This window comes from Trichomycterus rosablanca, chromosome 10 (genome assembly GCF_030014385.1).
Source record: "Trichomycterus rosablanca isolate fTriRos1 chromosome 10, fTriRos1.hap1, whole genome shotgun sequence".
In the NCBI taxonomy this organism is placed as follows: domain Eukaryota; kingdom Metazoa; phylum Chordata; class Actinopteri; order Siluriformes; family Trichomycteridae; genus Trichomycterus; species Trichomycterus rosablanca.
Genome location: NC_085997.1, coordinates 6,045,726 through 6,069,204, shown reverse-complemented (window position 1 = coordinate 6,069,204; position 23,479 = coordinate 6,045,726). Strand labels below are relative to the sequence as shown.

The 23,479-nt window shown below is 39.5% G+C and overlaps 1 protein-coding gene and 3 non-coding genes across 4 annotated transcripts; 3 read left to right on the top strand and 1 right to left on the bottom strand.

Annotated features, from left to right (window-relative positions):
* The first annotated feature begins 246 nt into the window (after positions 1-246).
* On the top strand, positions 247-319 carry trnak-uuu (transfer RNA lysine (anticodon UUU)). The gene has a single exon. It is a non-coding gene; the product is annotated as a tRNA-Lys (tRNA).
* Positions 320-4,399: 4,080 nt separating this feature from the next.
* trnak-uuu (transfer RNA lysine (anticodon UUU)) lies at positions 4,400-4,472 on the top strand. Its single transcript has one exon. It is a non-coding gene; the product is annotated as a tRNA-Lys (tRNA).
* A 3,837-nt stretch (positions 4,473-8,309) lies between these two features.
* On the bottom strand, positions 8,310-8,392 carry trnal-cag (transfer RNA leucine (anticodon CAG)). The gene has a single exon. It is a non-coding gene; the product is annotated as a tRNA-Leu (tRNA).
* Positions 8,393-16,016: 7,624 nt separating this feature from the next.
* On the top strand, positions 16,017-20,892 carry LOC134321604 (E3 ubiquitin-protein ligase TRIM39-like). The gene is made up of 7 exons (XM_063003411.1): positions 16,017-16,083; positions 17,960-18,516; positions 18,597-18,692; positions 18,773-19,006; positions 19,647-19,809; positions 19,952-19,987; positions 20,333-20,892. Exons 1-7 carry the CDS (start codon positions 16,017-16,019, stop codon positions 20,890-20,892), a joined length of 1,713 nt encoding a protein of 570 aa, XP_062859481.1.
* The last annotated feature ends 2,587 nt before the right edge of the window (positions 20,893-23,479 follow it).

Below are 23,479 nucleotides of genomic sequence, written 5' to 3'. Positions count from 1 at the left end.
TTCTTGGTAGAACTGTTGCTACTTGAAGAACCCTTTAGTAGAATTCAAGGTTCTTTGCTAACTCAATTTGATTTTTATGGATTTTTTTTCTCTTGCCACATATAAATGCACATAACATTTTAATGACTGGAAAACCATCGTGCAAAATTCTCCTCCAGAGATGTTTTTCTTTGTGTGTAAACAGCAACAGCCTTCACCTAAAACTTTATATATTCGCCTTCAAGAGAGACAGCCCAGATCCTTACAGCCCGGATAGCTCAGTCGGTAGAGCATCAGACTTTTAATCTGAGGGTCCAGGGTTCAAGTCCCTGTTCGGGCGAGTTGTTTCTTACTGTGTTGGGTATGCAGCATTGTCCCGTACTACATGGTTTGTTTAGAAAGTTAAAGAATTTGTACATATTTTATGTCGAATTACATGCTTTTTTTTTTTGTTCAGTTCTTGCCTTACAAAGCCGTTTTGTTATTGCACTGCACTAAACAGTTGGTAAATCCTGCACTATTTTGGCGCTTACATAATGAGTTCTTTCTGTGTCCTGACTGACCTCTTATTGATGACTGATTCAGTATTATCTGAAAACGACAATCACAAAAAACTGAATAGCTTAGTGTGCAGTGATAACCATTGTTATAGTTGTCATTGTAGCATACACTGTTGCTCAGTTACAGACTAACCCAACATAACACCAGCACAGTCTAGTTTAAACCAAAAGTAGATTAATCTCAGGTGCGTGTAAGTGCAGCATATTCTTTTATTTTATTTTGTTTTCATCAAACATTTTATCTTGGACGGGGTCGTGGTGGGTCATTTTTTCACGGGGAATTTCTGGGCGTAGGGAAAGGATACAGTATATACACAATATTGAACATAAAAGGATCTTTATTATAAATACTTGTAGTGCTTGTGCCTGTGCTGACTTGATCATTTAGAAACTACACACCCAGAAGCAGCAGCCACCTCACTGGCCTATAGTATGTCATCTATATTTTATTGTTCAGTGTGTTGTACTCGTCGAATACTTTATGCCAATTTGTTTTTGGGCAAGACAGTAAATAAGTCTCTATAGTTCTACCTAATGTTTAGTCATGTGATGTTCAAGTCCATGCAGACACAAGTACTACAATGAGCAATATAGAAATATAAAAAGTCATTCGTTTGCATGAATAGTTAAAAGCTAATGAATCACGGGAGAATGTACTTAACCCTCTATGGTACGCATTATGATACCAATGAGGAAAAAAATATTTGTGATGTTTTTCCTTCTTAAAATTGGTCACTATAACAATATCAAAAAACATTTTAATTATTTTTAAATGTATTTAGTTATTAAAAGTTTGTTGCCATACCATAATGGACAAATTAAAATATTTTATATTTTCATGCAGAAAAAAGAAATAGATTTATTGAAAACATCAATTTCTTTTACCAAACACTTGAACAAACATATTTATCTAGTTTTCAATGTATTACACATTTCGTATTTAATAAAACGTCACATTTCACATCCATCTGTTGCTCTTAGGCAACATTGTACCATCGTGGAACACAAATATAACCAAATCATCATATCATCAAATTATTGTATCAAAACATTACAATCAGATGTTTTTTTCATGGTAAAACATTAAAAACCACAATAACCTCATCCTAATATACACCTCATCCTTACAAGAATGCACATACACACACACGGACCTGCATGTACATACACAACATCTCCTGTATCACTAATGGCCCTCACTGCTTACAAAAGTTGAGGAAGCAATTCCTCTCAATAGAAAAACACAGGTAAGTAGCACATTTTGAGCACTGCACTTTTACAATGCCTGAACAACCTGGGTTTTTGCATCATCTTCATCCTCATTTCTATCCTCATCTCCATCCTCACTCTCACTCTCTCCCTGCCGGATTGTCACTATGACCTCATCTTCCTCATCACTATATAACATCTCATCCTCACTCTCATCAACTGGAAGTACCACCTGTTCTTTATACCCTTTTTAAGTGCCATAGAAAACTTGCAGATTCATCTTCTGTATTAAATCATAATAAGTGTAAATGTAGTATTTGAATTACATATTTTTATAAATGCATTACAAAATCTTATTCATGGCACATACATGTAAACAGTTCTAGACCTGGTATGGCCTTATGCAATTATGGTATTCTATTATGGTACAATGCTGCCTCAAGGCAACATGCAGTTTTTTGTAATTTTCTATGATATATTTGATGGTATGTAATGTAATGTTTTTGAAAATACTTCTTTACTTACCAGTGAAGGTGAGTCAGATTTTTTGTTGGTGATTATCTGGATTAAAATGTGTGAAAAATGCACTTTTTATTAGAGAGAATACAGGGCTGTCTGTCTTGCTCACATGTGCTGAAAGATGAAGCAAAATTGACTCCTGTGGGTCATGCGACCACTTTTTTGCATTTTCATTGGTTAGTCTTTGAGTTCCCCTCCCCTGAGATAGCAATGATCAATTAAATGGGTGTCTAATTTTATTTAAAAAAGCTAAAATAGGCTATGTTGCCTGGAGGCAACACGGTACCATAGAGGGTTAAGAGTTTGCAATGCTTCTGCATTGGAGAATGCGAGCATCGATCCAGCTACCTCTCGCATGCTAAGCGAACGCCATTCGAGCTAATTCCCCTTACGATGAACCCCCTTTAGCCTTTTGTAAATTGTAATGTACTATCAGAGCGTTGATGCTGCATTATAAAGTGAGGGTGCAACGTGTTTAAGCTCACATACTCTTTTCTGTATTATGCCTTGCTTTTAAACCATCACAGACTCCGTTTATCGCAGCCTTTAGGACGAACTAAACCCAATCAAAACTGTCTTTGTACCACTGATAGACGGACTTAAGGGTTGATGCTGCATTTTAAAGGGGATGTCATGAGTTTCAGCTGTTCATCTTTTACAAAACAGTTCACCAGATAAAAAACCATTAAAAAGTCACGTACCTCTACTTAAAAAAAAATGTTGTTTTAGATAAAACTCCGAGACATTTCAAAATTGGAGAATTATAAGTTATTGTGTGTTTGTGTAGCCCAATTAAAATTTGGGGATTACTAATATTTTGTTTATGTTAATTTATAACTAGTAAATAAGTTGTTCTTATTTGTTCTGTAAATAATGTTCTGGTTGTTTTATGCTGTTTAAAGTAAAGTGTATGTATAACCATCCCTTGATTTATTTTTAAGCCAATCAGCATGAACTGTCACAGGTCGGGAAAAGAGCGGGAGAAAGTGGGTGGAAAAAGAAGAAAAAAGTGGAGAAAATAGCGTGATGTGAAACAAGTGTCATGGAAGCGGGTAAAACACCTGTTTAGGATTTATCTCTCTTGATGCGTTAAGACAAACGGACAGTGAGTCTTATATTAACATCTTGCAGTCGATTAGTGACATTGTTTATGCTGTATCAGCCGTGAACTTCGTCTCTTGAGTTTCACGCATGGACATTGAAGGCAGTATGCTTCCTCAGCAACTGTGACGATTACAGTGCATTAAAAGCATCGGATAAACTCTGATTGTTTCATCCAAGATCAAAAGGAAAAAGACTGGTGGATTTTTTCTGTTCCAGCCATGTAAACAAAGAACGTGGACAGCTCCACCACAACCGACCAAATATACTTCGTGATCTGTGCTGATTGGGACTATTAGGTTGGATCAGGCCTGCAACGGTAATTTTGGGTACCCTTTTTTTTAGTTAGTTAGTTATTTACCTAACTGCCGGCTTAGGAGGGATTAATTATATTTTGAATATTACTGATGGTAGTTTGAGTGAATCCCACAACACCCCCACGTGGACTAAGCTTTGTACGAACTGTTGTATCTTTTCACATTATTATGTATGGTAGAGGGTTAAAGATGTAAATTTGTATAAAGCATGAGCTGTCAGAAGTGAGATTCAAACCCACGCCTCAATGAGAGACTGTGATCTGAACGCAGCGCCTTAGACCGCATCCTGACTAGCTTGGGTAACGTTGACACCACATCATATATCAATCGAAAGGGAGCCCCATATGAGATCTCCAACTGACCTAATAAAGTGTTTTGGGTAGACCATTGTTAGCACTGCAACGGCACTAGCATGTTAGGGTGTGTTTTATCTGGTATGAGTGTATTATGTACAGCCTTCTTGTTGGGTTTTTAACTGACTGGATTATGTGTTAATAACTCAAACCCTGTTTGTGCTGGTTGTAGGCTATTCAATCGATCACTAGATGGCATAATATGAATACAGTTATAAATTAAAACTATGTCGCATGCTGATCTGTGTGGAATACAACTAATGTATGTAGTACTAAGAAGTGTTTCTTAAAGGTTTTTTGGGTGTGCTTTCTGGAACTGTTCTACAGGACAACATTTGTTAAAGTTACAACCACTTGCAGAGTCTGGATAGCTCAGTTGGTAGAGCATCAGACTTTTAATCTGAGGGTCCAGGGTTCAAGTCCCTGTTCGGGCGAGTTGTTTCCGCATTAGGTAAGCGGTAATGTCCCGTACTACGTGGTTTAATTAGAAAGTTGAAGAATTTGTACTTTGTGAGATATCATTGAGTGAAATATCATGTACTTGATAAGCTTGAAATAATTGCACACTGTATGTGTTACATGTTCTCCACACCAACTAGTTGTACGCATACGTGCATACGTTTACCATGCCGCCCCTACAGACACCTAAAAATAACATGACTATTATGTCACAATTTAATACAATAGACCAAAAAACTCTGGAGAAAACAGTTCAGCATCTTAAATCATCGACATGCTGCCATCTGAATTTTTTAAAACTATTTTTAACTCTGTAAAAACTGATTTGCAACAAATAGTTAATGGCTCACTAGCATCAGGCGTTTTTCCAAAGTCACTGAAAACAGCTGCCATTAAGCCACTCCTAAAAAAGAGAACTCTGGATGCGTCTGTGTTAAACAACTACAGGCCGATCTCAAATCTTCCTTTCATAGCTAAGATCATTGAGAAAGTTGTTTACAATCAAGTCAGCAGTTTTTTGAATTCCAGTGGTTATTTTGACAAATTTCAGTCAGGCTTTCGAGCTCACCACAGCACTGAAACGGCTCTCATAAAAGTGTTAAATGATCTACGGCTGAATACTGACTCGGGTAAAATATCAGTTCTGGTTTTACTGGATCTTAGTGCTGCCTTTGACACTGTAGATCACAGAATATTGCTGGATAGGTTGGAAAACTGTGTTGGACTTTCCGGAACAGTCCTTAATTGGTTCAAGTCTTATTTAGAAGACCGGAGTTACTTCGTCACTATTGGCAGCTGTGAATCTGACAGGGTGGCTATGACATGTGGAATCCCCCAGGGATCAGTTCTCGGACCTCTTCTGTTCAATCTTTATATGCTGCCATTAGGCCAAATGCTACAGGCTAACAACATTGATTACCATAGTTATGCAGATGACACACAGATATATCTGGCTCTCTCACCAGATGATTACAGCCCAATAGATTCACTGTGTCAGTGTCTGGAGGACATCAATAACTGGATGAGCCAGAATTTTTTACAGTTAAATAAGGACAAAACAGAGATTGTGGTGTTTGGCAGCAAAGAAAAGAGGTCTAGTGTCAGTGAGCACCTCAGTTCCCGGGCTCTAAAAACCAAAGACCAAGTCCGAAATCTTGGCGTGCTAATAGACTCAGATCTTACATTCACCAGCCATATTAAAACCATCACCAAAACAGCCTTCTACCATCTTAGAAATATAGCCAAAATCAAGGGTCTAGTGTGCCAACAAGACCTAGAGAAGCTGATCCATGCTTTTATCTCCAGTAGGGTGGACTATTGTAATAGTCACTTAACTGGACTTCCCAAAAAGACAATTAAACAGTTACAGCTCATTCAGAACGCTGCTGCTAGAGTTTTAACTAAGACGAAGAGAACTGAGCACATCACTCCAGTTCTAAAATCTCTACACTGGCTTCCGGTTAGTTACAGAATAGAATTTAAAGTGCTGCTACTGGTCTATAAATCACTGAATGGGTTCGGCCCAGAATACATCTCAGATATGTTTAGAGAATATAAACCTAGTAGATCTCTTAGATCCATGGACTCAGGTCAGCTAGTTGAGCTCAGAGTCCAAACTAAACATGGTGAAGCAGCATTTAGCTGTTGGGCTGCATATAACTGGAACAGACTGCCAGGAGATATTAGATGTTCCGCAAATGTAGAAATGTTTAAATCCAGGTTAAAAACTTTTCTTTTTTCTTGTGCCTATGATTGAGCTCGAAATTTTTGCTATTACCCTATTTCTTTTAGTTTTTCATGCTCTTAATAATTCTTTTTATAGAGTAGTGTACATTCTAAATTGTAGTGTATATTTTACTATATTTTCTTTTAGTTTTCATGTTTTAATTGCTTATCTCTCTTGTTTTAATTTCGTATTTCCCAAATTGTAGGGTATATTTTACAATATTTTCTTTTAATTTTTCATGTTCTTAATTTTTATCTCTCTTGTTAGAATTTCATGTTGTCTTAATTGTAACTAAATGTTTGCAAGAAGTCTTTCTGAGGTTCTAGATCTCAGGAATGTTTTAATGCTTTTAATTTTTCCTTATGTAAAGCACTTTGAATTGCCACTGTGCATGAAAGGTGCTATACAAATAAACTTGCCTTGCCTTGCCTTGCCTTACGCCCAGTTTAAATCTATATTTATGTGCAGCCTAATAATGCACTGAGTTTTACATATTAATACCCACGTATTTTATGTTGCCTTAAAGACTCACTTAAATCCTGACCAAATTTTTGATGCTGTGTTTCATTAAGCAATGCCGCAACAAGTTTCATATTACATGTTACCCTTAAATAATCATAATGTTTCTGGAGAATGTGGGCATCGATCCCGCTACCTCTCACGTGCTAAGCAAGCATTCTACCATTTGAGCTAATTCCCCTTTCAAAGAACCCACCAAACTGTATAATGTACTAACAGAGCGTTGATGCTGCATTATAAAGTGAGGGTGCAACGTGTTTAAACTCACGTACTCTTGTTTATATTATGCGTTGCTTTTAAACGATCTAAGACTCACTTTATTTAAATGTTGATCTTAGCATTTAGGATGAACAATGTGAGGTCTTTTATGAAGTGCATTCTCTCTTTGATTTTGTTGGACTTCTGGTGGTGGTGGTTAGGGGAAGGGGGTTGTGATTATATGTAACTTTACTACCTCATGTGCATTTGCGTCTTTGTTCCCATTTTGAAGGTTGTGATATTACTTTAAGCTTAACTTTTCTTTTTCATGTAATTACTGATATTTTACTGGATCTCTGCTGATATCTTGTGGGCCATGTTGACTAATCAGTGAAAATTAATGTTTCCTTGTATAATAAAACCATTATGCTTATTTAGCTTTAATTATAATTTTTTTTTTTTTTTACCCCTTTTTCTCCCCTTTTAGCGCATCCAATTGTTCAATTAGCATCGTCTCTGTCTATGCCGAACCCTGCCCTGACGGAGGTGATTGAAGCTAACCCGTATCCCCTCCGAAACACGAGCAGCAGCCAGATGCATCTTTGCCACCCACACATTGACGAGTTTGGCGCCACCTAGCGTTGCATGCGGAGAGACACACCCTAAGGGCACCCCCTCCCATCTCTGTGCAAGCGCCTCCAATCAGCCGGCAGAGAACTCAATCGCATTCTGACAGAGAGAGACCCACATCCGGTTCTTTGTCCCACCCCCCACATGAGCAACCGGCCAATCGTTGCTCATATAGCCACTCAGCTTCGAACCGGTAAAGCAAGGCTGGATTCGATACGACGCTTCTCAGAATCCAGCCCTGGTTGCAGCGCGTTTCTTTTTACCGCTGCGCCACCTGAGCGGCTAATTAGCTTTAATTATTAAAGAGTTAATAAAATAGTGATGGTGAAACTAAAAACCTGTTATTACCATCACTAAGTGTCTTTACCCTCACAAGAAGATATGTGTTGGTAATGACATGTTGAGGTAATGACAGTTTTTACTTAGGAAAAAAGTAAACAGCTAGTATACAATGTACTTTACATACATTTAAATAATGTGAACATTTCAATTGTAAAATACTGCTGTAACAATGTAAATAGACGCTGAATAAACATACTTTATGATCAGAATAAATACGTTTAAATTTCTCACATTTTTAGAAATCAGAAACCAGGGTCCTGGCATCCACGCGGATGTTACTTTGACACGTACCACCTACCTCAGCATTGTCATAGACCATGTACACCAAGCAATCATGCAAACTGTATTCCCTGATGGCTGTGTCCTCTAAAGAAGTAAACTTGCATAAAGCATGAGATGTCAGAAGTGGGATTCGAACCCACGCCTCCAGGGGAGACTGCGACCTGAACGCAGCGCCTTAGACCGCTCGGCCATCCTGACATGCTTGCAAGTTCTTAATGCCAATTACCAACAACACCCCCACATGGCCAAAGATTTGTAGTGCTGAATCTTTTCACATTATTATGTACAGGGGTTGGACAAAATAACTGAAACACCTGTCATTTTAGTGTGGGAGGTTTCATGGCTAAATTGGACCAGTCTGGTGGCCAATCTTCATTAATTGCACATTGCACCAGTAAGAGCAGAGTGTGAAGGTTCAATTAGCAGGGTAAGAGCACAGTTTTGCTCAAAATATTGCAATGCACACAACATTATGGGTGGCATACCAAAGTTCAAAAGAGGACAAATTGTTGGTGCACGTCTTGCTGGTGCATCTGTGACCAAGAGAGCAAGTCTTTGTGATGTATCAAGAGCCAGGGTAATGTCAGCATACCACCAAGAAGGACAAACCACATCCAACAGGATTAACTGTGGACGCAAGAGGAAGCTGTCTGAAAGGGATGTTCGGGTGCTAACCCGGATTGTATCCAAAAAAAATAAAACCACGGCTGCCCAAATCACGGCAGAATTAAATGTGCACCTCAACTCTCCTGTTTCCACCAGAACTGTTCGTCGGGAGCTCCACAGGGTCAATATACACGGCCGGGCTGCTATAGCCAAACCTTTGGTCACTCGTGCCAATGCCAAACGTCGGTTTCAATGGTGCAAGGAGCGCAAATCTTGGGCTGTGGACAATGTGAAACATGTATTGTTCTCTGATGAGTCCACCTTTACTGTTTTCCCCACATCCGGGAGAGTTACGGTGTGGAGAAGCCCCAAAGAAGCGTACCACCCAGACTGTTGCATGCCCAGAGTGAAGCATGGGGGTGGATCAGTGATGGTTTGGGCTGCCATATCATGGCATTCCCTTGGCCCAATACTTGTGCTAGATGGGCGCGTCACTGCCAAGGACTACCGAACCGTTCTGGAGGACCATGTGCATCCAATGGTTCAAACATTGTATCCTGAAGGCGGTGCCGTGTATCAGGATGACAATGCACCAATACACACAGCAAGACTGGTGAAAGATTGGTTTGATGAACATGAAAGTGAAGTTGAACATCTCCCATGGCCTGCACAGTCACCAGATCTAAATATTATTGAGCCACTTTGGGGTGTTTTGGAGAAGCGAGTCAGGAAACGTTTTCCTCCACCAGCATCACGTAGTGACCTGGCCACTATCCTGCAAGAAGAATGGCTTAAAATCCCTCTGACCACTGTGCAGGACTTGTATATGTCATTTCCAAGACGAATTGACGCTGTATTGGCCGCAAAAGGAGGCCCTACACCATACTAATAAATTATTGTGGTCTAAAACCAGGTGTTTCAGTTATTTTGTCCAACCCCTGTATCTTAGAGGGTTAAAGACATAATGTGTATAAAGCACTAGCAGTCAGAAGTGGGATTCAAACCCACACCTCCATGGGACACTGTGACCTGAACTTAGCGTTTTAGACCTCATCCTGACTAGCTTGGGTACCATCGATACCACCCTCGCCCCACACGGACTAATATTTGTACGAACTGCTTAATCTTTTCACATTATTATGTATAGTAAATGTACTGACTGTAACCCATTTGCTGCACTGTACACTTTGTCACTAGGTTGTAAATCATATATCAATCGAAAGGGAGCCCCATATGAGATCTCCAACTGACCAAATAATGTTTTTGGGTGGACCATTGTTAGCACTGTACGGCACTAGCATGTTAGGGTGTGTTTTCTCTGGTATGAGTGTATTAGGTACAGCCTTCTTGTTGGGTTTTTAACTGACTGGATTATTTGTTAAGAACTCAAACCCTGTTTGTGCTTGTTGTAGGCTATTCAATCCTCCATTAGATGGCATAATATGAATACAGTTAATATTGCGTTAGACTCAAGCAATAGAACACGAGAGGGAGTGTGTTATCGCGAATAACATCACGGCTGTGATTCGGTCGCAGGCACGCGTGTTATTCGCGATAACACACGACCTCAAGTGTTCTATTGCTTTTATACAACAGTTTTTACAAAATAAAGAAAGAAAATAAATCAAAGAAGTCCTGAATTTCATAATAAATATGCTTTAATATTGACAATACCTTCCGCCAAAAAGTAGTTCCACAACGAATATAAAGTTTAACACTACAAAGCAGACATCCCAAGTTGCAAAAACTCATTTCAGGGAGGTAAGAACAACAAGAAGAAAAAGGCAAGAACCTCCGAAGGGAAAAAAGAAATAAAAAACCTCTTGCACACACCAAAGGATATTGGTGATAACAGAACTTTTAGGAGCTGCTAACTGGGCTATTAAACTAACTGTTCGCGTTACAAACACATTAATGTTCCCTACATAGTGCACTAGATTGTGTATCAGATCACGGATTTATGTTCCCTACATAGTGCCCTAGACAGTGAATTAGACAACTGATTTATGTTCCCTACACAGTGCGCTAGATTGTATATCAGATAACGGATTTAAAACGCGATCGGGAAAAAGGTCTGTGTCGCCTGCGTGCGCGTTTGTGTGCATGAAGCTTGTCGTTACTGGCAACGCGTCAGCGGAGTAATACAGTTGTGGTGTGAAAAGGCCGTGCTGTTATCACGAATATCAGCACGGTTAGAACGCTTCTCAACCAATCAGATTGTAAGGTCGGAACTAACTGTTGTATAAAGTAAAACGATGTCTGTTTCTATCACAGTTTCATCGCATGCTGACCTCTAGAATACAACTAATGTATGTAGCACTAAGAAGTGTTTCTTAAGGGTTCTTTTTGTGTTCTTGGTAGAACTGTTTCTACTTGAAGAACCCTTTAGTATAATTTAAGGTTCTTTGCTAACTCAGTTTGAGTTTTATGGATTTTTTTTTCTCTTGCCACATATAAATGCACATAACATTTTAATGACTGGAAAACAATCGTGCAATTGATACAGGAAAAAAGGAAAAAGGTGAAAGAAAGGAATCTGTTTGTAATCTACCTGCAAAATTCTCCTCCAGAGATGTTTTTCTTTGTGTGTGTAAGCAGCAACATACTTCACTTAAAACTTTATATAATCGCCTTCAAGAGAGACAACACGGATCTTTACAGCCCGGGTAGCTCAGTCAGTAGAGCATCGGACTTTTAATCTGAGGGTCCAGGGTTCAAGTCCCTGTTCGGGTGAGTTGTTTCTTGCTGCATTAGGTAAGCGGTAATGTCCCGTACTACATGGTTTGTTTAGAATGATGAAGAATTTGTACTTTGTGAGATGTTTGTAAGTGAAATAGCATGTACTTCATCAGCTTGAAATAATAGCACACTGTATGTGTAACATGTTCTCCACACCAACTAGTTGTACGCCCAGCTGTTTCAAACAGACTTCAGTTCTTGCTTCACAGAGCCGCTTTGTTATTGCACTGCACTAAACAGCTGGTATATCCTGCACTATTGTGGCCCCTACATAATGCAGCATCAATGCTCTGTTAGTACATTACAATTTACAAAGGGTCCTTCGTAAGGGGAATTAGCTCAAATGGTAGAGCGCTCGAGGTAGCGGGATCGATGCCTGCATCCTCCGGGTTTTAAATTTATGTAGAGAAACAGATGGACTACAGTCAGTAATTGTAGAAATACAAAGTGCTTTAATATGGTAAGCGGAGCTGATAAAATGGACAGTGAGTCTAGAAACAAAGAGGTTGTTTTAATGTTATGTTCTAACCTGTAATATATTGCATTTCTCAAAATGTCCACTAGGTGGAGGCAAACCTCAAATTTACGAAAACAGTGGCCACATTTCATGTCAATCACGTTGACCTGTTAAAATGAGGGGCGATGTACCAGCATGCACTGTGAGATCGACTGGTAGATCGTGATCGACGTATTGGGCACCCCTGATGTAAAACAACTGTACTTTTGGTAACCCCTTTGGAGTCTTTCCAAGGAATTGCTCCTGATAACTTTTATTGTTTATTGAAACACAACATTTCCATCACAGATCTGCTTCAAACTTAGGGAGATCCGCTGTCAGAACTCGGACACAGTCTCTATTTTCAAGTCTAGATTGAAAACATGTTTATTTACTCAGGCTTTTGATTGGTCTTTTCAAACTAAACAAGCAAACCTAGTTATGCTGTAATAGTTAGGGGTGCTGGAGTCTAAACCTGTAAAACTCTCTGATATTTTATTCTTAATGATTTCACATTGTAACAACATCTTCTGTTGTTTTAACCCGAGGAGGCTCTGACGGAAACCTGTTCACCCTCTTGAGGTTAAAGACTGCAAGTCGAGACTGCAGTGCCAACAATGCTGCTACTACTAGATGTGACGGAAACCTGGCGTGTTTGCACCAAAAATGTCCAGAACTTAAAACTGACTTTATCACAGACTGGACTGAACAATGAAGAACTTACATTATTTTTTTGCTAGATACAACTTTCAGTTCAATTTAATTTTGTGTTTGTATGATTTGTGTAAATCCTATTTATTTAAAGTATCCTCCAGGCCACCCAAGAAGGACGGGTCCCTGCTGAGACTGTTTCCTCTCAAGGTTTCTTCCTGAGTTTTTCCCTGCCACAGTCGCCCTCGGCTTGCTCAATAGGGGTTTTTGGTCTGTTGGTCCTGGATTTTGTAAAGTTGCTTTGAGACAATGTTCATTGTAAAAAGCGCTCTATAAATAAATTTTACTGGACATGTGTCCGAGATCTCTAACTCAAGCACCGTTTATGTAATCCATTTGAGTACTACTGTATTTTATAGAGTACATCCTGAGCTTTTTATTAATGTCACATTTGAGGGTGTGTGGCAGCTCATGAACTTTCTTTTAAAAATGGCTGCCATGTCATATTTCACGTTTTATGGAAATAAGCAAAGTAAGAGATCAGTTTTGTTCAATATGAGTCGTAACTTCAGTTTATAAAGATTACAGAAATGTACAGCAATTTTAACCCTTTCTAAACAAAACATTTATCCAATGTCCTTTGTTGTGGACAGCAGGACTTACTACCCCCTGTTTTTAGCCTATTTCTATACAAGGAAGCAGAGAGCTGAGTAAGGCAGAAAATATTTTATTACAAATTTATGCAGGAAATTCAGGTGGTGGTGTGTTAGTGTGTGTTGTGCTGGAATGACTGGATAAGACACAGCAGCGCTGCTGGACTGAGAATAGTCCACCAACCAAAAACATCCAGCCATCAGCACCCAGTGGGAAGCGTCCTGTGACCACTGATGAAGGTCTAGAAGATGACCAATTCAAACAGCAGCAATAGATGAGCGATCGTTTCTGACTTTACATCTACAAGGTGGACCAACTAGGTAGGAGTGTCTAATGGAGTGGACAGTGAGTGGACACAGTATTTAAAAACTCCAGCAGCGCTGCTGTGTCTGATCCACTCATACCAGCACAACACACACTAACACACCACCACCATGTCAGTGTCACTGCAGTGCTGAAAATGATCCACCACCTAAATAATACCTGCTCTGTAGTGGTCATGTCAATAATTGTAGAAATTCAAAGTGCTCCTATATGGTGAGTGGAGCTGATAAAATAGACACTGAGTGTAGAAACAAGGAGGTGGTTTTAATGTTATGGCTGATTAGTGTAAACCAGTGATTCTCAAACTTTTTCTGTCACGCCCCCCTTTGGAAGATGAAAATTTTCATGCCCCCCCAACAAAATGCTGACAAAAGTAGGTCAAGTTTAACTTTGTTGAAATATCTTCAAAGATCATGAATGTTCCTTTCACCTTTATTCCAGTCATTTCTGTTGTGCATTATCAAACCACTTTTTGACATATCACTAAACTGCTCCTTCAATCAGTCTGCTATTTCAAATATAAAAAAATTAAATAAATTTTGCAAACACTTTGCAAAAAAGATAAAGTTGTATCTCTGCCAAAAACGTGATTTGTGAGAGTTCAGGTCTTATCACTGTATTAGTGGCTGTTTTTCTTTTCATCCCTGTCAAATACCTCTGTATCCACATCCACATTTACCTTCTGTAAATCTAGACCAGGGGTGCCCACACTTTCATGGCTTGAGATCTACTGCTTCAGTCGACAGGTCATCACCATCTACTTTTTAAGGTCGGCCTCATCGTTTTTCAAAAAAGCTTTGAAGCTTTTTAAATGCGCTTCAGTTCCTGTACTGATATTCAGCTTTACAGGGCAAGTGACTGAAAAATCACACTGACCTTATTCTGATTATTTGCTCTAAACAGTATCAGTCAGGTTTATGTGGTCTGGACAGTAGCTGCTGATACTGATTCTCAAGCAGTTTTTCAAGTAGTCATCAGTAAGGGTGGACCAATATTTACACTTCATAATTTTCATGTGGGAAAAGGTTGATTTACACAACTAGGTTGATCCGAAACAGCTGTCAAATATTTGGCAGTCAAATATGTGGAAGTTCCAAAATTGATGCTATCTAATTCTTTTATGGTTACAGCACCTTTTCATGTAGAGTTGTAGAAATTTAGCTTTTACAGGATCCAGTGAAATTTTCTATATTTGTAATTTAAGTGGCTTGTTTCACCTAAGTGAAGCGTTTTATATGAATGTCAGATAACAAACCGCAAATTAAATAATGTGGCCACATTTCATGTCAGTCACGTTGACCTGTTTGAATGAGGCGCGATGTACCAGCGTGCACAGTGCGATAAGTGTATTGGGCAGCCCTGATCTAGACTCTGTCAGAATTAATACTTCTAACCTGAAAGCACGGTTTGTTTATTGTACACCGTGAAAAGATTCCGACGTTTAAACATTGGTTCCGCGCTTCATTTCAGACGCGCCCCCTCTATCATGCCTCTGCGCCCCCCAGGGGAGGCGTGCCCCACACTTTGAGAAACGCTATCTGTACTGAATTTAATTACAGTTTCAGCAGAAAAACAGCATACAACAGACAGTTCTGACACCCCAACAAGAGAGAAAAGGGTACGTACCTTAATTACTGCTGATTTACTGTATAGTGTAGAATGTGTACAGGTGATTCTTTGTACAGGTAAAGTATGAACTGTGTCATTTCATACACTTCTGTAGCAGAAGGAACTTGATTATATAACATTGTTTTTAACTCGTCCTTTAAAAAGAGAAATTTAACCTCAGTAACCAAACCTGTACATTAGTTTAGAGAAACGTAATATTAAATCCTGAACATTTAAAACACGATAATTTTTCTTTTAAAAAACAGTTACTTTAATAATGTTTTGCACTTTGCTCGTCACAATGCTGAACCTGTATTTCCACTTTTCTCTCCCCGCAGTTCTTACCTGTACAAGCAGTGAATTCTTGTTGATAAATGAATCAGTTATTTTATTTGCTCAGTGATGTACAGGTTAAGAGAAACAGAAAAAGTTTTATCTGTTTTTATGTAAGTAAGGTTATAGCAGCTCAGTAGAAAAACAATGAAATGATCAGTACAGATCGATTTGTGCAGATTATCATTTAAAATCAGCTTTAGTGTTTTTTTCTGTCTGTAAAAGTATGAATTTCAATATTGAGCATAAACACTACTACACACAACAGGAGGTAAAAACTCATTCATGTTTAGAGACGTTTCAATAAAAAATCTACACTTAAAAGACATTAACACCCCAACTATCAGTAACACCTCATGTTTTCTATTGATTTTACTGGAACTAAATGATGTGCTTTTATTCAAAAGAAGAATGGCAGAATCTTCACCACCACCGCTAAGGAGAGGTCGCTCAAACAGCATGAGTGAAACACATTCATGTAAGTTTCACTGTTCATGTACTAGTGATGTGTGGATGATTTTTTGTATATAAACAATATACAATTAGGTTGGTCAGTAAAACACTGGAAATCAATTCAATAGAGATTCAAGAGAATTATCAAATCATAGGTTCTTCTTTTCACTGTATTTTACAAAATGTTCAAACTTTTTTGGAAATGGTGTTTGTAATATAAACACGTCTTAATGGTAATATATATGTGTGTGTGTGTGTGTATATATATATATATACCGCTCAAATGGTATTATATGTACCGCTCAAAAGTTTGGGATCACTGTGAATTTTCTTGTTTTCAATGGAAACACACATGAGATTAGGAAATCTAGCAGGACATGCAGACATTGTCAAAGTAGGAAATTTTGATTTTAATGGAAATGATGACTGTGTACTTAAAATTTTGCCTTCATCAAAAAAGCCACCTTTTGCAGCAATTACAGCCTAATAGACCGACCCTAGGCGCATTCTAGCTGTCAATTTTTCGAGGTAATCTGATGTGATTTCACCCCATGCTTCCTGGAGCATCTCCCACAACATGGATTGGCTTGATGCAGTCTTCCTCCGTACCATACGGTCCAGCTGCTCCCACAACAGCTCAATAGGGTTCAGATCCGGAGACTGTGTTGGCCACTCCATTACAGTCAGAATTCTGGCTGACTCCTTATTTCTTAAATATTTCTGACACATTTTGGAGGTGCGTTTGGGGGTCATTATCCTGTTGTAGGATGAAATTGGCCCCAATCAAGCGCTGTCCACAGGGTATGGCATGGCGTTGTATAATCTTGTGGTAGCCTTCCTTCTTTAAGGTCCCTTCCACTCTATATAAATCTCCTATTTTACCACCTCCAAAGCATCCCCAGACCATCACGCTGCCTCCACCATGCTTGACAGATGGCATCAAGCATTGGTCTTGCATCTTTTCATTGTTCCTGTGCCACACAAATGTTCTTCTGTTTGATCCAAAGACCTCAAACTTGGACTCATCTGTCCACAACACCTTCTTTCAATCTTCCAGTGTCCAATGTTTTTTCTCTTTAGCCCATTGCAGTCTTTTCTTTTTATTGGCCTGTGTGAGGTATGGCTTTTTCTTGGCAATTCTGCCATGAAGTCCAGCATCCTGAAGTCGCGTCTTTACCGTTGATGCTGACACTGGTGTTTGACGGGTTCCATTTAGTGCAGATGTCAGTTGACAACCTGTGAGGCGTCTTTGTCTTAAATTGCACAGTCTAAGATATTTATCTTCTTGTACAGTTGTGCACCGGGGCCTCCCACTCCTTTTTCTGTCCTTGTTAAAGCCAGTTTGTGCTACTCTCTGAAGGGAGTAGTTAACAGCATGGTAAGATATTTTCAGTTTCTTTGCAATATCTTGCATTGAGTAGCCTTCCTTTCTTAACACAACAATAGACTGACGAGTCTCTAAAGAAAGTTGTTTCTTTCTGGCCATTTTGAGCCTGTAAGCAAGCCAACAATTGCTGATGCTTCAGATACTAAACTAACCTAGAATGTCGTGCTCCCTTTTATGCTCCCTTATTAGTATAACATTTTATAGCTGTGCAACAAAATTGAAAAAGCATTTTCTAACAATTAATTAGCCTAATAACATTCTTAACTTGCATTCGCAGCCATACCAGGAGGTTGAGGCAGAGGACTGAGAATTGCTGATAATAGGACTATATGCAAAATAGGCCTCTATACAAAAATAGGCTTTAATGCAAACATTTTCATTCTTTAAAATTTTGCAAGTGATCCCAAACTTTTGAGCGGTAGTGTATATATGAGGTAAATCTCTTCAGTTACACAGTTGTATAAAGTGTATAAATGATCTTTTGCTTCTTTTATTTTTCTGAAAAATCTGTCAGTCACTCATAAATCCAGCTCCATCCTGTCTGAAGATCAGCTACAGTGTTCCATCTGTCCGGATGTGTTTACTGATCCAGTCACCACTCCATGTGGACACAACTTCTGCAGGAGCTGCCTTACACAATACTGGGATAAAAGTCCACAATGTTACTGTCCATTATGTAAAGAGAAATTCACCAAGAGACCTGAACTCAAGATCAATACAACACTGAGGGAGGTTTCTGATCACTTCAAGAAGAAAAGTCAAGTTGATAAACCTGAGGTTCTTTGTGATGTCTGCACTGGAGAGAAGCAGAAAGCTCTGAGATCATGTCTGGATTGTGGTGTGACTTTCTGTGAGTCTCATTTAGAGCCTCACATTAATGTCCCAAAATATAAGAAACACAAACTCATAACTTCTGTGAAGAACCTGGAGCACTACATATGTCAGAAACATGAGAAACCTTTTGAACGGTTCTGTAGAGATGATCAGACCTGTGTCTGTCAGTTCTGCACTGAGGGAGACCACAAGAACCACAACATTATTCCTATAGAGGAGGAGATTGATAATAAGAAGGTAAGAAACACTAGTAAAATAGTGTAAATCAGTCTTTATGAAACAGAGAAGCAATTGAACATTTACTATTATCTTCTCAGACTCAGCTGGGTCAGACACAGACGGAGGTGCAGCAGATGATCCAGGATCGACTGAAGAAGATCAAAAAGATCAACCACTCAGTAGAGCTCAGCAAAGTGAGTAAATATAATGTAGTACACTTTAACAAAGGAACATTAAAATAATAATAGTTAAAATAAAATTCTTCTTCCTACAGAGAAACACAGAGAAAGAAAAATCTGACAGCATTAAAACCTTCACTGATCTGATTCACTCCATTGAGAAGAGTCAGAATGAGATGCTGAGGATGATAGAAGAGAAGCAGAAAGTCGTAGAGAATCAGGCTGAACGATTCATTAAAGATCTGGAGCAGGAAATCACTGAACTACAGAGGAGAGAAACTGAACTGGAGAAGCTTCTGAACACTGAGGAACATCTCAACATTCTACAGGTCAGTGTTCCTCTATCTGTCAGTCTTCCTCTATCTGTCAGTGTTCCTCCATCTGCTCAATGTTCCTCTATCTGTCAGTGTTCCTCTATCTGTCAGTGTTCCTCCATCTGCTCAATGTTCCTCCATCTGCTCAGTGTTCCTCTATCTGTTCCTCCATCTGCTCAATGTTCCTCTATCTGTCAGTGTTCCTCCATCTGCTCTATGTTCCTCCATCTGCTCAATGTTCCACTATCTGTCAGTGTTCCTCTATCTGTCAGTGTTCCTCCATCTGCTCAATGTTCCTCCATCTGCTCAATGTTCCTCCATCTGCTCAATGTTCCTCCATCTGCTCAATGTTCCTCTATCTGCTCAGTGTTCCTCCATCTGCTCAATGTTCCTCTATCTGTCAGTGTTCCTCTATCTGTCAGTGTTCCTCCATCTGCTCAATGTTCCTCCATCTGCTCAATGTTCCTCTATCTGTCAGTGTTCCTCTATTTGTCAGTTCCTATATCTGTCAGTGTTCCTCTATCAGTCAGTGTTCCTCTATCTGTCAGTGTTCCTCTCTGTCAGTGTTCCTCTATCTGCTCAATGCTGCTGCAGAACATCACTGAACATCTTTCACTATACTGAGAAATTTCTCCTTTTTCCTGACCTGCTGTAGGTTTATCCAACAATCTGCAGCCCTCCAACCACCAAGAACTGGACTGATATTAGTATCAACACTAATCCAGATGTGGAGATTCTGAAAACATCTCTCTCTCAGCTTCAGAAAACTCTGGACGAGAAGCTCAATAAAACTCTGAATGAGATGTTGAGAAAAACTGGTGAGAAGTTTCATGTTCCAGTGTTTAGACGTTGGTGGACAGTAAATGTAGTTCACGTCTTTAATGTTAAAGCTTTAGCAGATTCTGTGTTTACATTAAAATCACATCTTTATAATCACATCAATGATTTTGTTGTAAACAGTCTCCACAGAACTGAAGAGGATTCAGCAGTATGCAGGTACAGAGCAGCTTCTGTTCTTCTCTTTAATCATCCATTCATTTTCACCCTGGTCAGGGTCACAGTTGCTAAACAGGAACAAACATTCACCAGGGTACCAATCCATCACGGGGCAACACACACTCACATATTCACTCACTCACACACCATGGAAGATTGTAATAGCCAATGCACCCTCTGCATGTGTTTGGAATATAAGAGGCCTTTACAATACCAAAAGGAGAACATACCAAATGCCTTACAGACAGTGATCATGATTAAAAGAATGAACCCACTTTGATACAAATACAGTATGATATAATAAACAATTTATTAATGATCTCACATACTGTGTGTTTATTTCAGTGGACGTGACTCTGGATCCTGATACAGCAAATCCTAATCTCGTTCTGTCTAATGATGGAAAACAAGTCACATATGGAAACACAAAGCAGAATCTCCCCGACACCCCAAAAAGATTCACAAGGTACATTTCCATCCTAGGAAAGCAAAGTTTCTCCTCAGGTAGATTTTACTATGAGGTGCAGGTCAGTGGGAAGACCTGGAGTTTAGGAGTCATCAGAGAGTCTGTAAACAGGAAAGATGAGTATACACTGACTCCACAGGATGGATTCTGGACTGTGATTCTGAGGAATGGGGATGAGTATAAAGCTTTTGCTGGTCCTTCTGTCCTCCTCTCGCTGAAAGAGAAACCTCAGAAGGTCGGAGTGTTTGTGGATTATGAGGAGGGTCTGGTCTCGTTTTATGATGTAGAGAACAGGGTTCATATCTACTCGTATACTGGTCAGACGTTCACTGAGAGACTCTATCCATACTTCAGTCCTTGTAATAATGATGTAGCTAAAAACCCAGCACCACTCATCATCACTCCTGTAATAAAGAAAATGAAATGTGTTATTCAGTAAATTATAAGACTAAATAAACTTTTTTCATGACAAACACAAACCTTAACGTAACATCATAAAGTCTATTACTTTTGAACAGAGGTGTAAAGTAATTTAGTAAATAAACTTTTTACTTGTTATTGTACATTAATTAATCTGTGTAATTAGACTTTACAGGAGTAAAACATATTTTGGCAACTTTTATTTTCACATTTCCATTCCAAGCAAACTGCTTCTTTTACTCCAATAAATGTTCATCGCCCTTCGTTATCTCATAAATAAATAAACAATTGTTTACTTCATTGTGTTTGATTATAAAAATGGAGTGAAGCTGCTCACTGTCACTGCTGCACACAAAGACAAACAGGACAATGCTGCACTGGACGATCTCACTAACCAGTCAGTCCTAATAAGTGAACCTTCTAGTGCAAAAGTTAGAATATCAGTATTTTACTGTTAGTGCATTAAATCCTCATAGTCATATTGTTACTTGAGCAAACGTGGCCGGAGTGTCTGTCTTAAGCTGTAGCAGGATGTTGTAAGCAAAATAAGGAAGGACGATTGCCACAGAACGGCTTACACTCAAGCTTTAGAGAAAGAGCTGAAACTGTAATATGACTAGAGCAGTATAAAGGGAGGCCCACATTCCTGTTCTTTGTTCTTCTGCTGATGTACTGCTGTAGGAACCCACGACTGTGCTTATAAATTCTTCAATCCAGTCAACTGTAATCTGCTTTGATCATCTGACCTTATTTTTCCACGACAACCTCTAGTTGTGTTGGTACTATTATAGGCTAAAAGAAATGTGTATTTCATTTCATTTTGTTAATTATATAATTTGTAATAAAATACATTGTGATACATTTTAAGAAAAGTGCAAAATAAAAGCATTTTTACTTGAGGTCCCAAGACTTTTTTATTATATATATATATACTGTATATATATATTATAATTTTTATTATATGTATTTTAAGTTTAGGAATAGTATATTTAAAAGTAATGATTGTTCTTGTGTGATACTGTCACGCTTGGAGCCTCAGGGTGATCCTGTGCTCCAGTGTGCCACGCCCTTCTCTCCCCAGTCTCCAGCCAGCCTCCCTCTCCTGATTGGTTAGCTGGGGCTAATTAGCCCCAGCTGCTACTATTTAGGAGAGGCTCAGGGAAAGGCTGGTTGGAGATTATTGAGGGTAACTCTGTCTGTTTGCTCTGGTGACTGTTTGCTCCTTGCTCCTTGCTCCTTGCTCCTTGCTCCTTGCTCCTTGCTCCTTGCTCCTTGCTCCTTGCTCCTTGCTCCTTGCCGTTTCATCCGGTCCGTTTAGCCTGTCCGTTAGCCTGTTTAGTCTGTTTAGTCCTGTTTAGTCTTTGTTTAGCCTGTCCGTTAACCTGTTTAGTCTGTTTAGCCAGTTAGTCTGTTTAGTCCTGTTCTGTCTGTTTAGTCCTGTCCTGTCTGTTTAGTCTGTTTAACCTGTTTAGTCTGTTTAGCCTGTGTAGCTTTGTTAGCCTGTTTAGTTTAGTCACTGTTCAGCCCCTGTCTGTTAGCTTAGTCCTTGTTTGTTAGCCTGTGTGTATTAGCCTGTCCGTTAGCCTGTTTAGTCTGTTTAGTTCTGTTTAGTCTGTTTAGTCCTTAATCCTGTTAGTCTGTTTAGCCTGTTAGTCTGTTTAGTCCTGTTAGTCTGTTTAATCCTGTTAGTCTGTTTAGCCTGTTAGTCTGTTTAGTCCTGTCCAGTCTGTTTAGTCCTGTTAGTCTGTTTAGCCTGTTAGTCTGTTTAGTCCTGTTAATCTGTTTAGTCCTGTTAGTCTGTTTAGTCCTGTTTAGTCTTTGTTTAGCCTTGTTAGCTTTGTTAGTCCTCTTAGCGTGGTATGTCCTGTCTTTTGTTATATTAAATCTGTTGTTTACACATCTCTGCGTTTGTGTCCGCCCCTCCTGTCCGTCTAGCCCACATATCGTTACAGAATAATCTCCCCATTTAGGACACAGCGAGATGTTGCTTGTTCATGTTTTCCCAGACTTGGGATCTATGAGGTTTCCTCTAGTCTTCCCGCTTAGTAGGCCGGCTCCTTATGATGGAAGCAACCATAGGGTTGAAGGCTTCCTTCTACAGAGCCAGCTCTACCTGCAGAACCTTCTGGACCCCCAGCCAACTGAAATCGACAAGGTACGATTTATGATGTCTAGACTGAGGGGTGCTGCTCGTGAGTGGGCTAAGCAGCTTTGGTCTGACAGGGGAGTTGTGCTGAACTCGGTGAAGGATTTTGAGGGCCTCATGAGAACCCAATTTTCATGTAGCAAAGTGCCCACTGCAGCTTATACCTGGCATCCAGTGCCCACTGGGGAGGTTAAGTTTTCCCCAGTGCCCACTGCGGATGTGGTCCAGGAGCCAGTGCCCGCTTATAAAGCTCGTGACTGTCCCAAGTCCATGTTAGGAGCCAGCCAAAATTATTTAGGTCCTATTTCCTGTTTCGACCCCAAGGGCTCCGAGGGTCTCTCTGTTTGTTTGCCGGCTCCAGTCCCGTGTACTCAGGTGCAGCTGAGTCCAGTTTCTCCAGGGTCCAAACAGCTGACTTTTGACGCCTCTCCAGGGTCCAAGCAGCTGATTTCGGATGCCT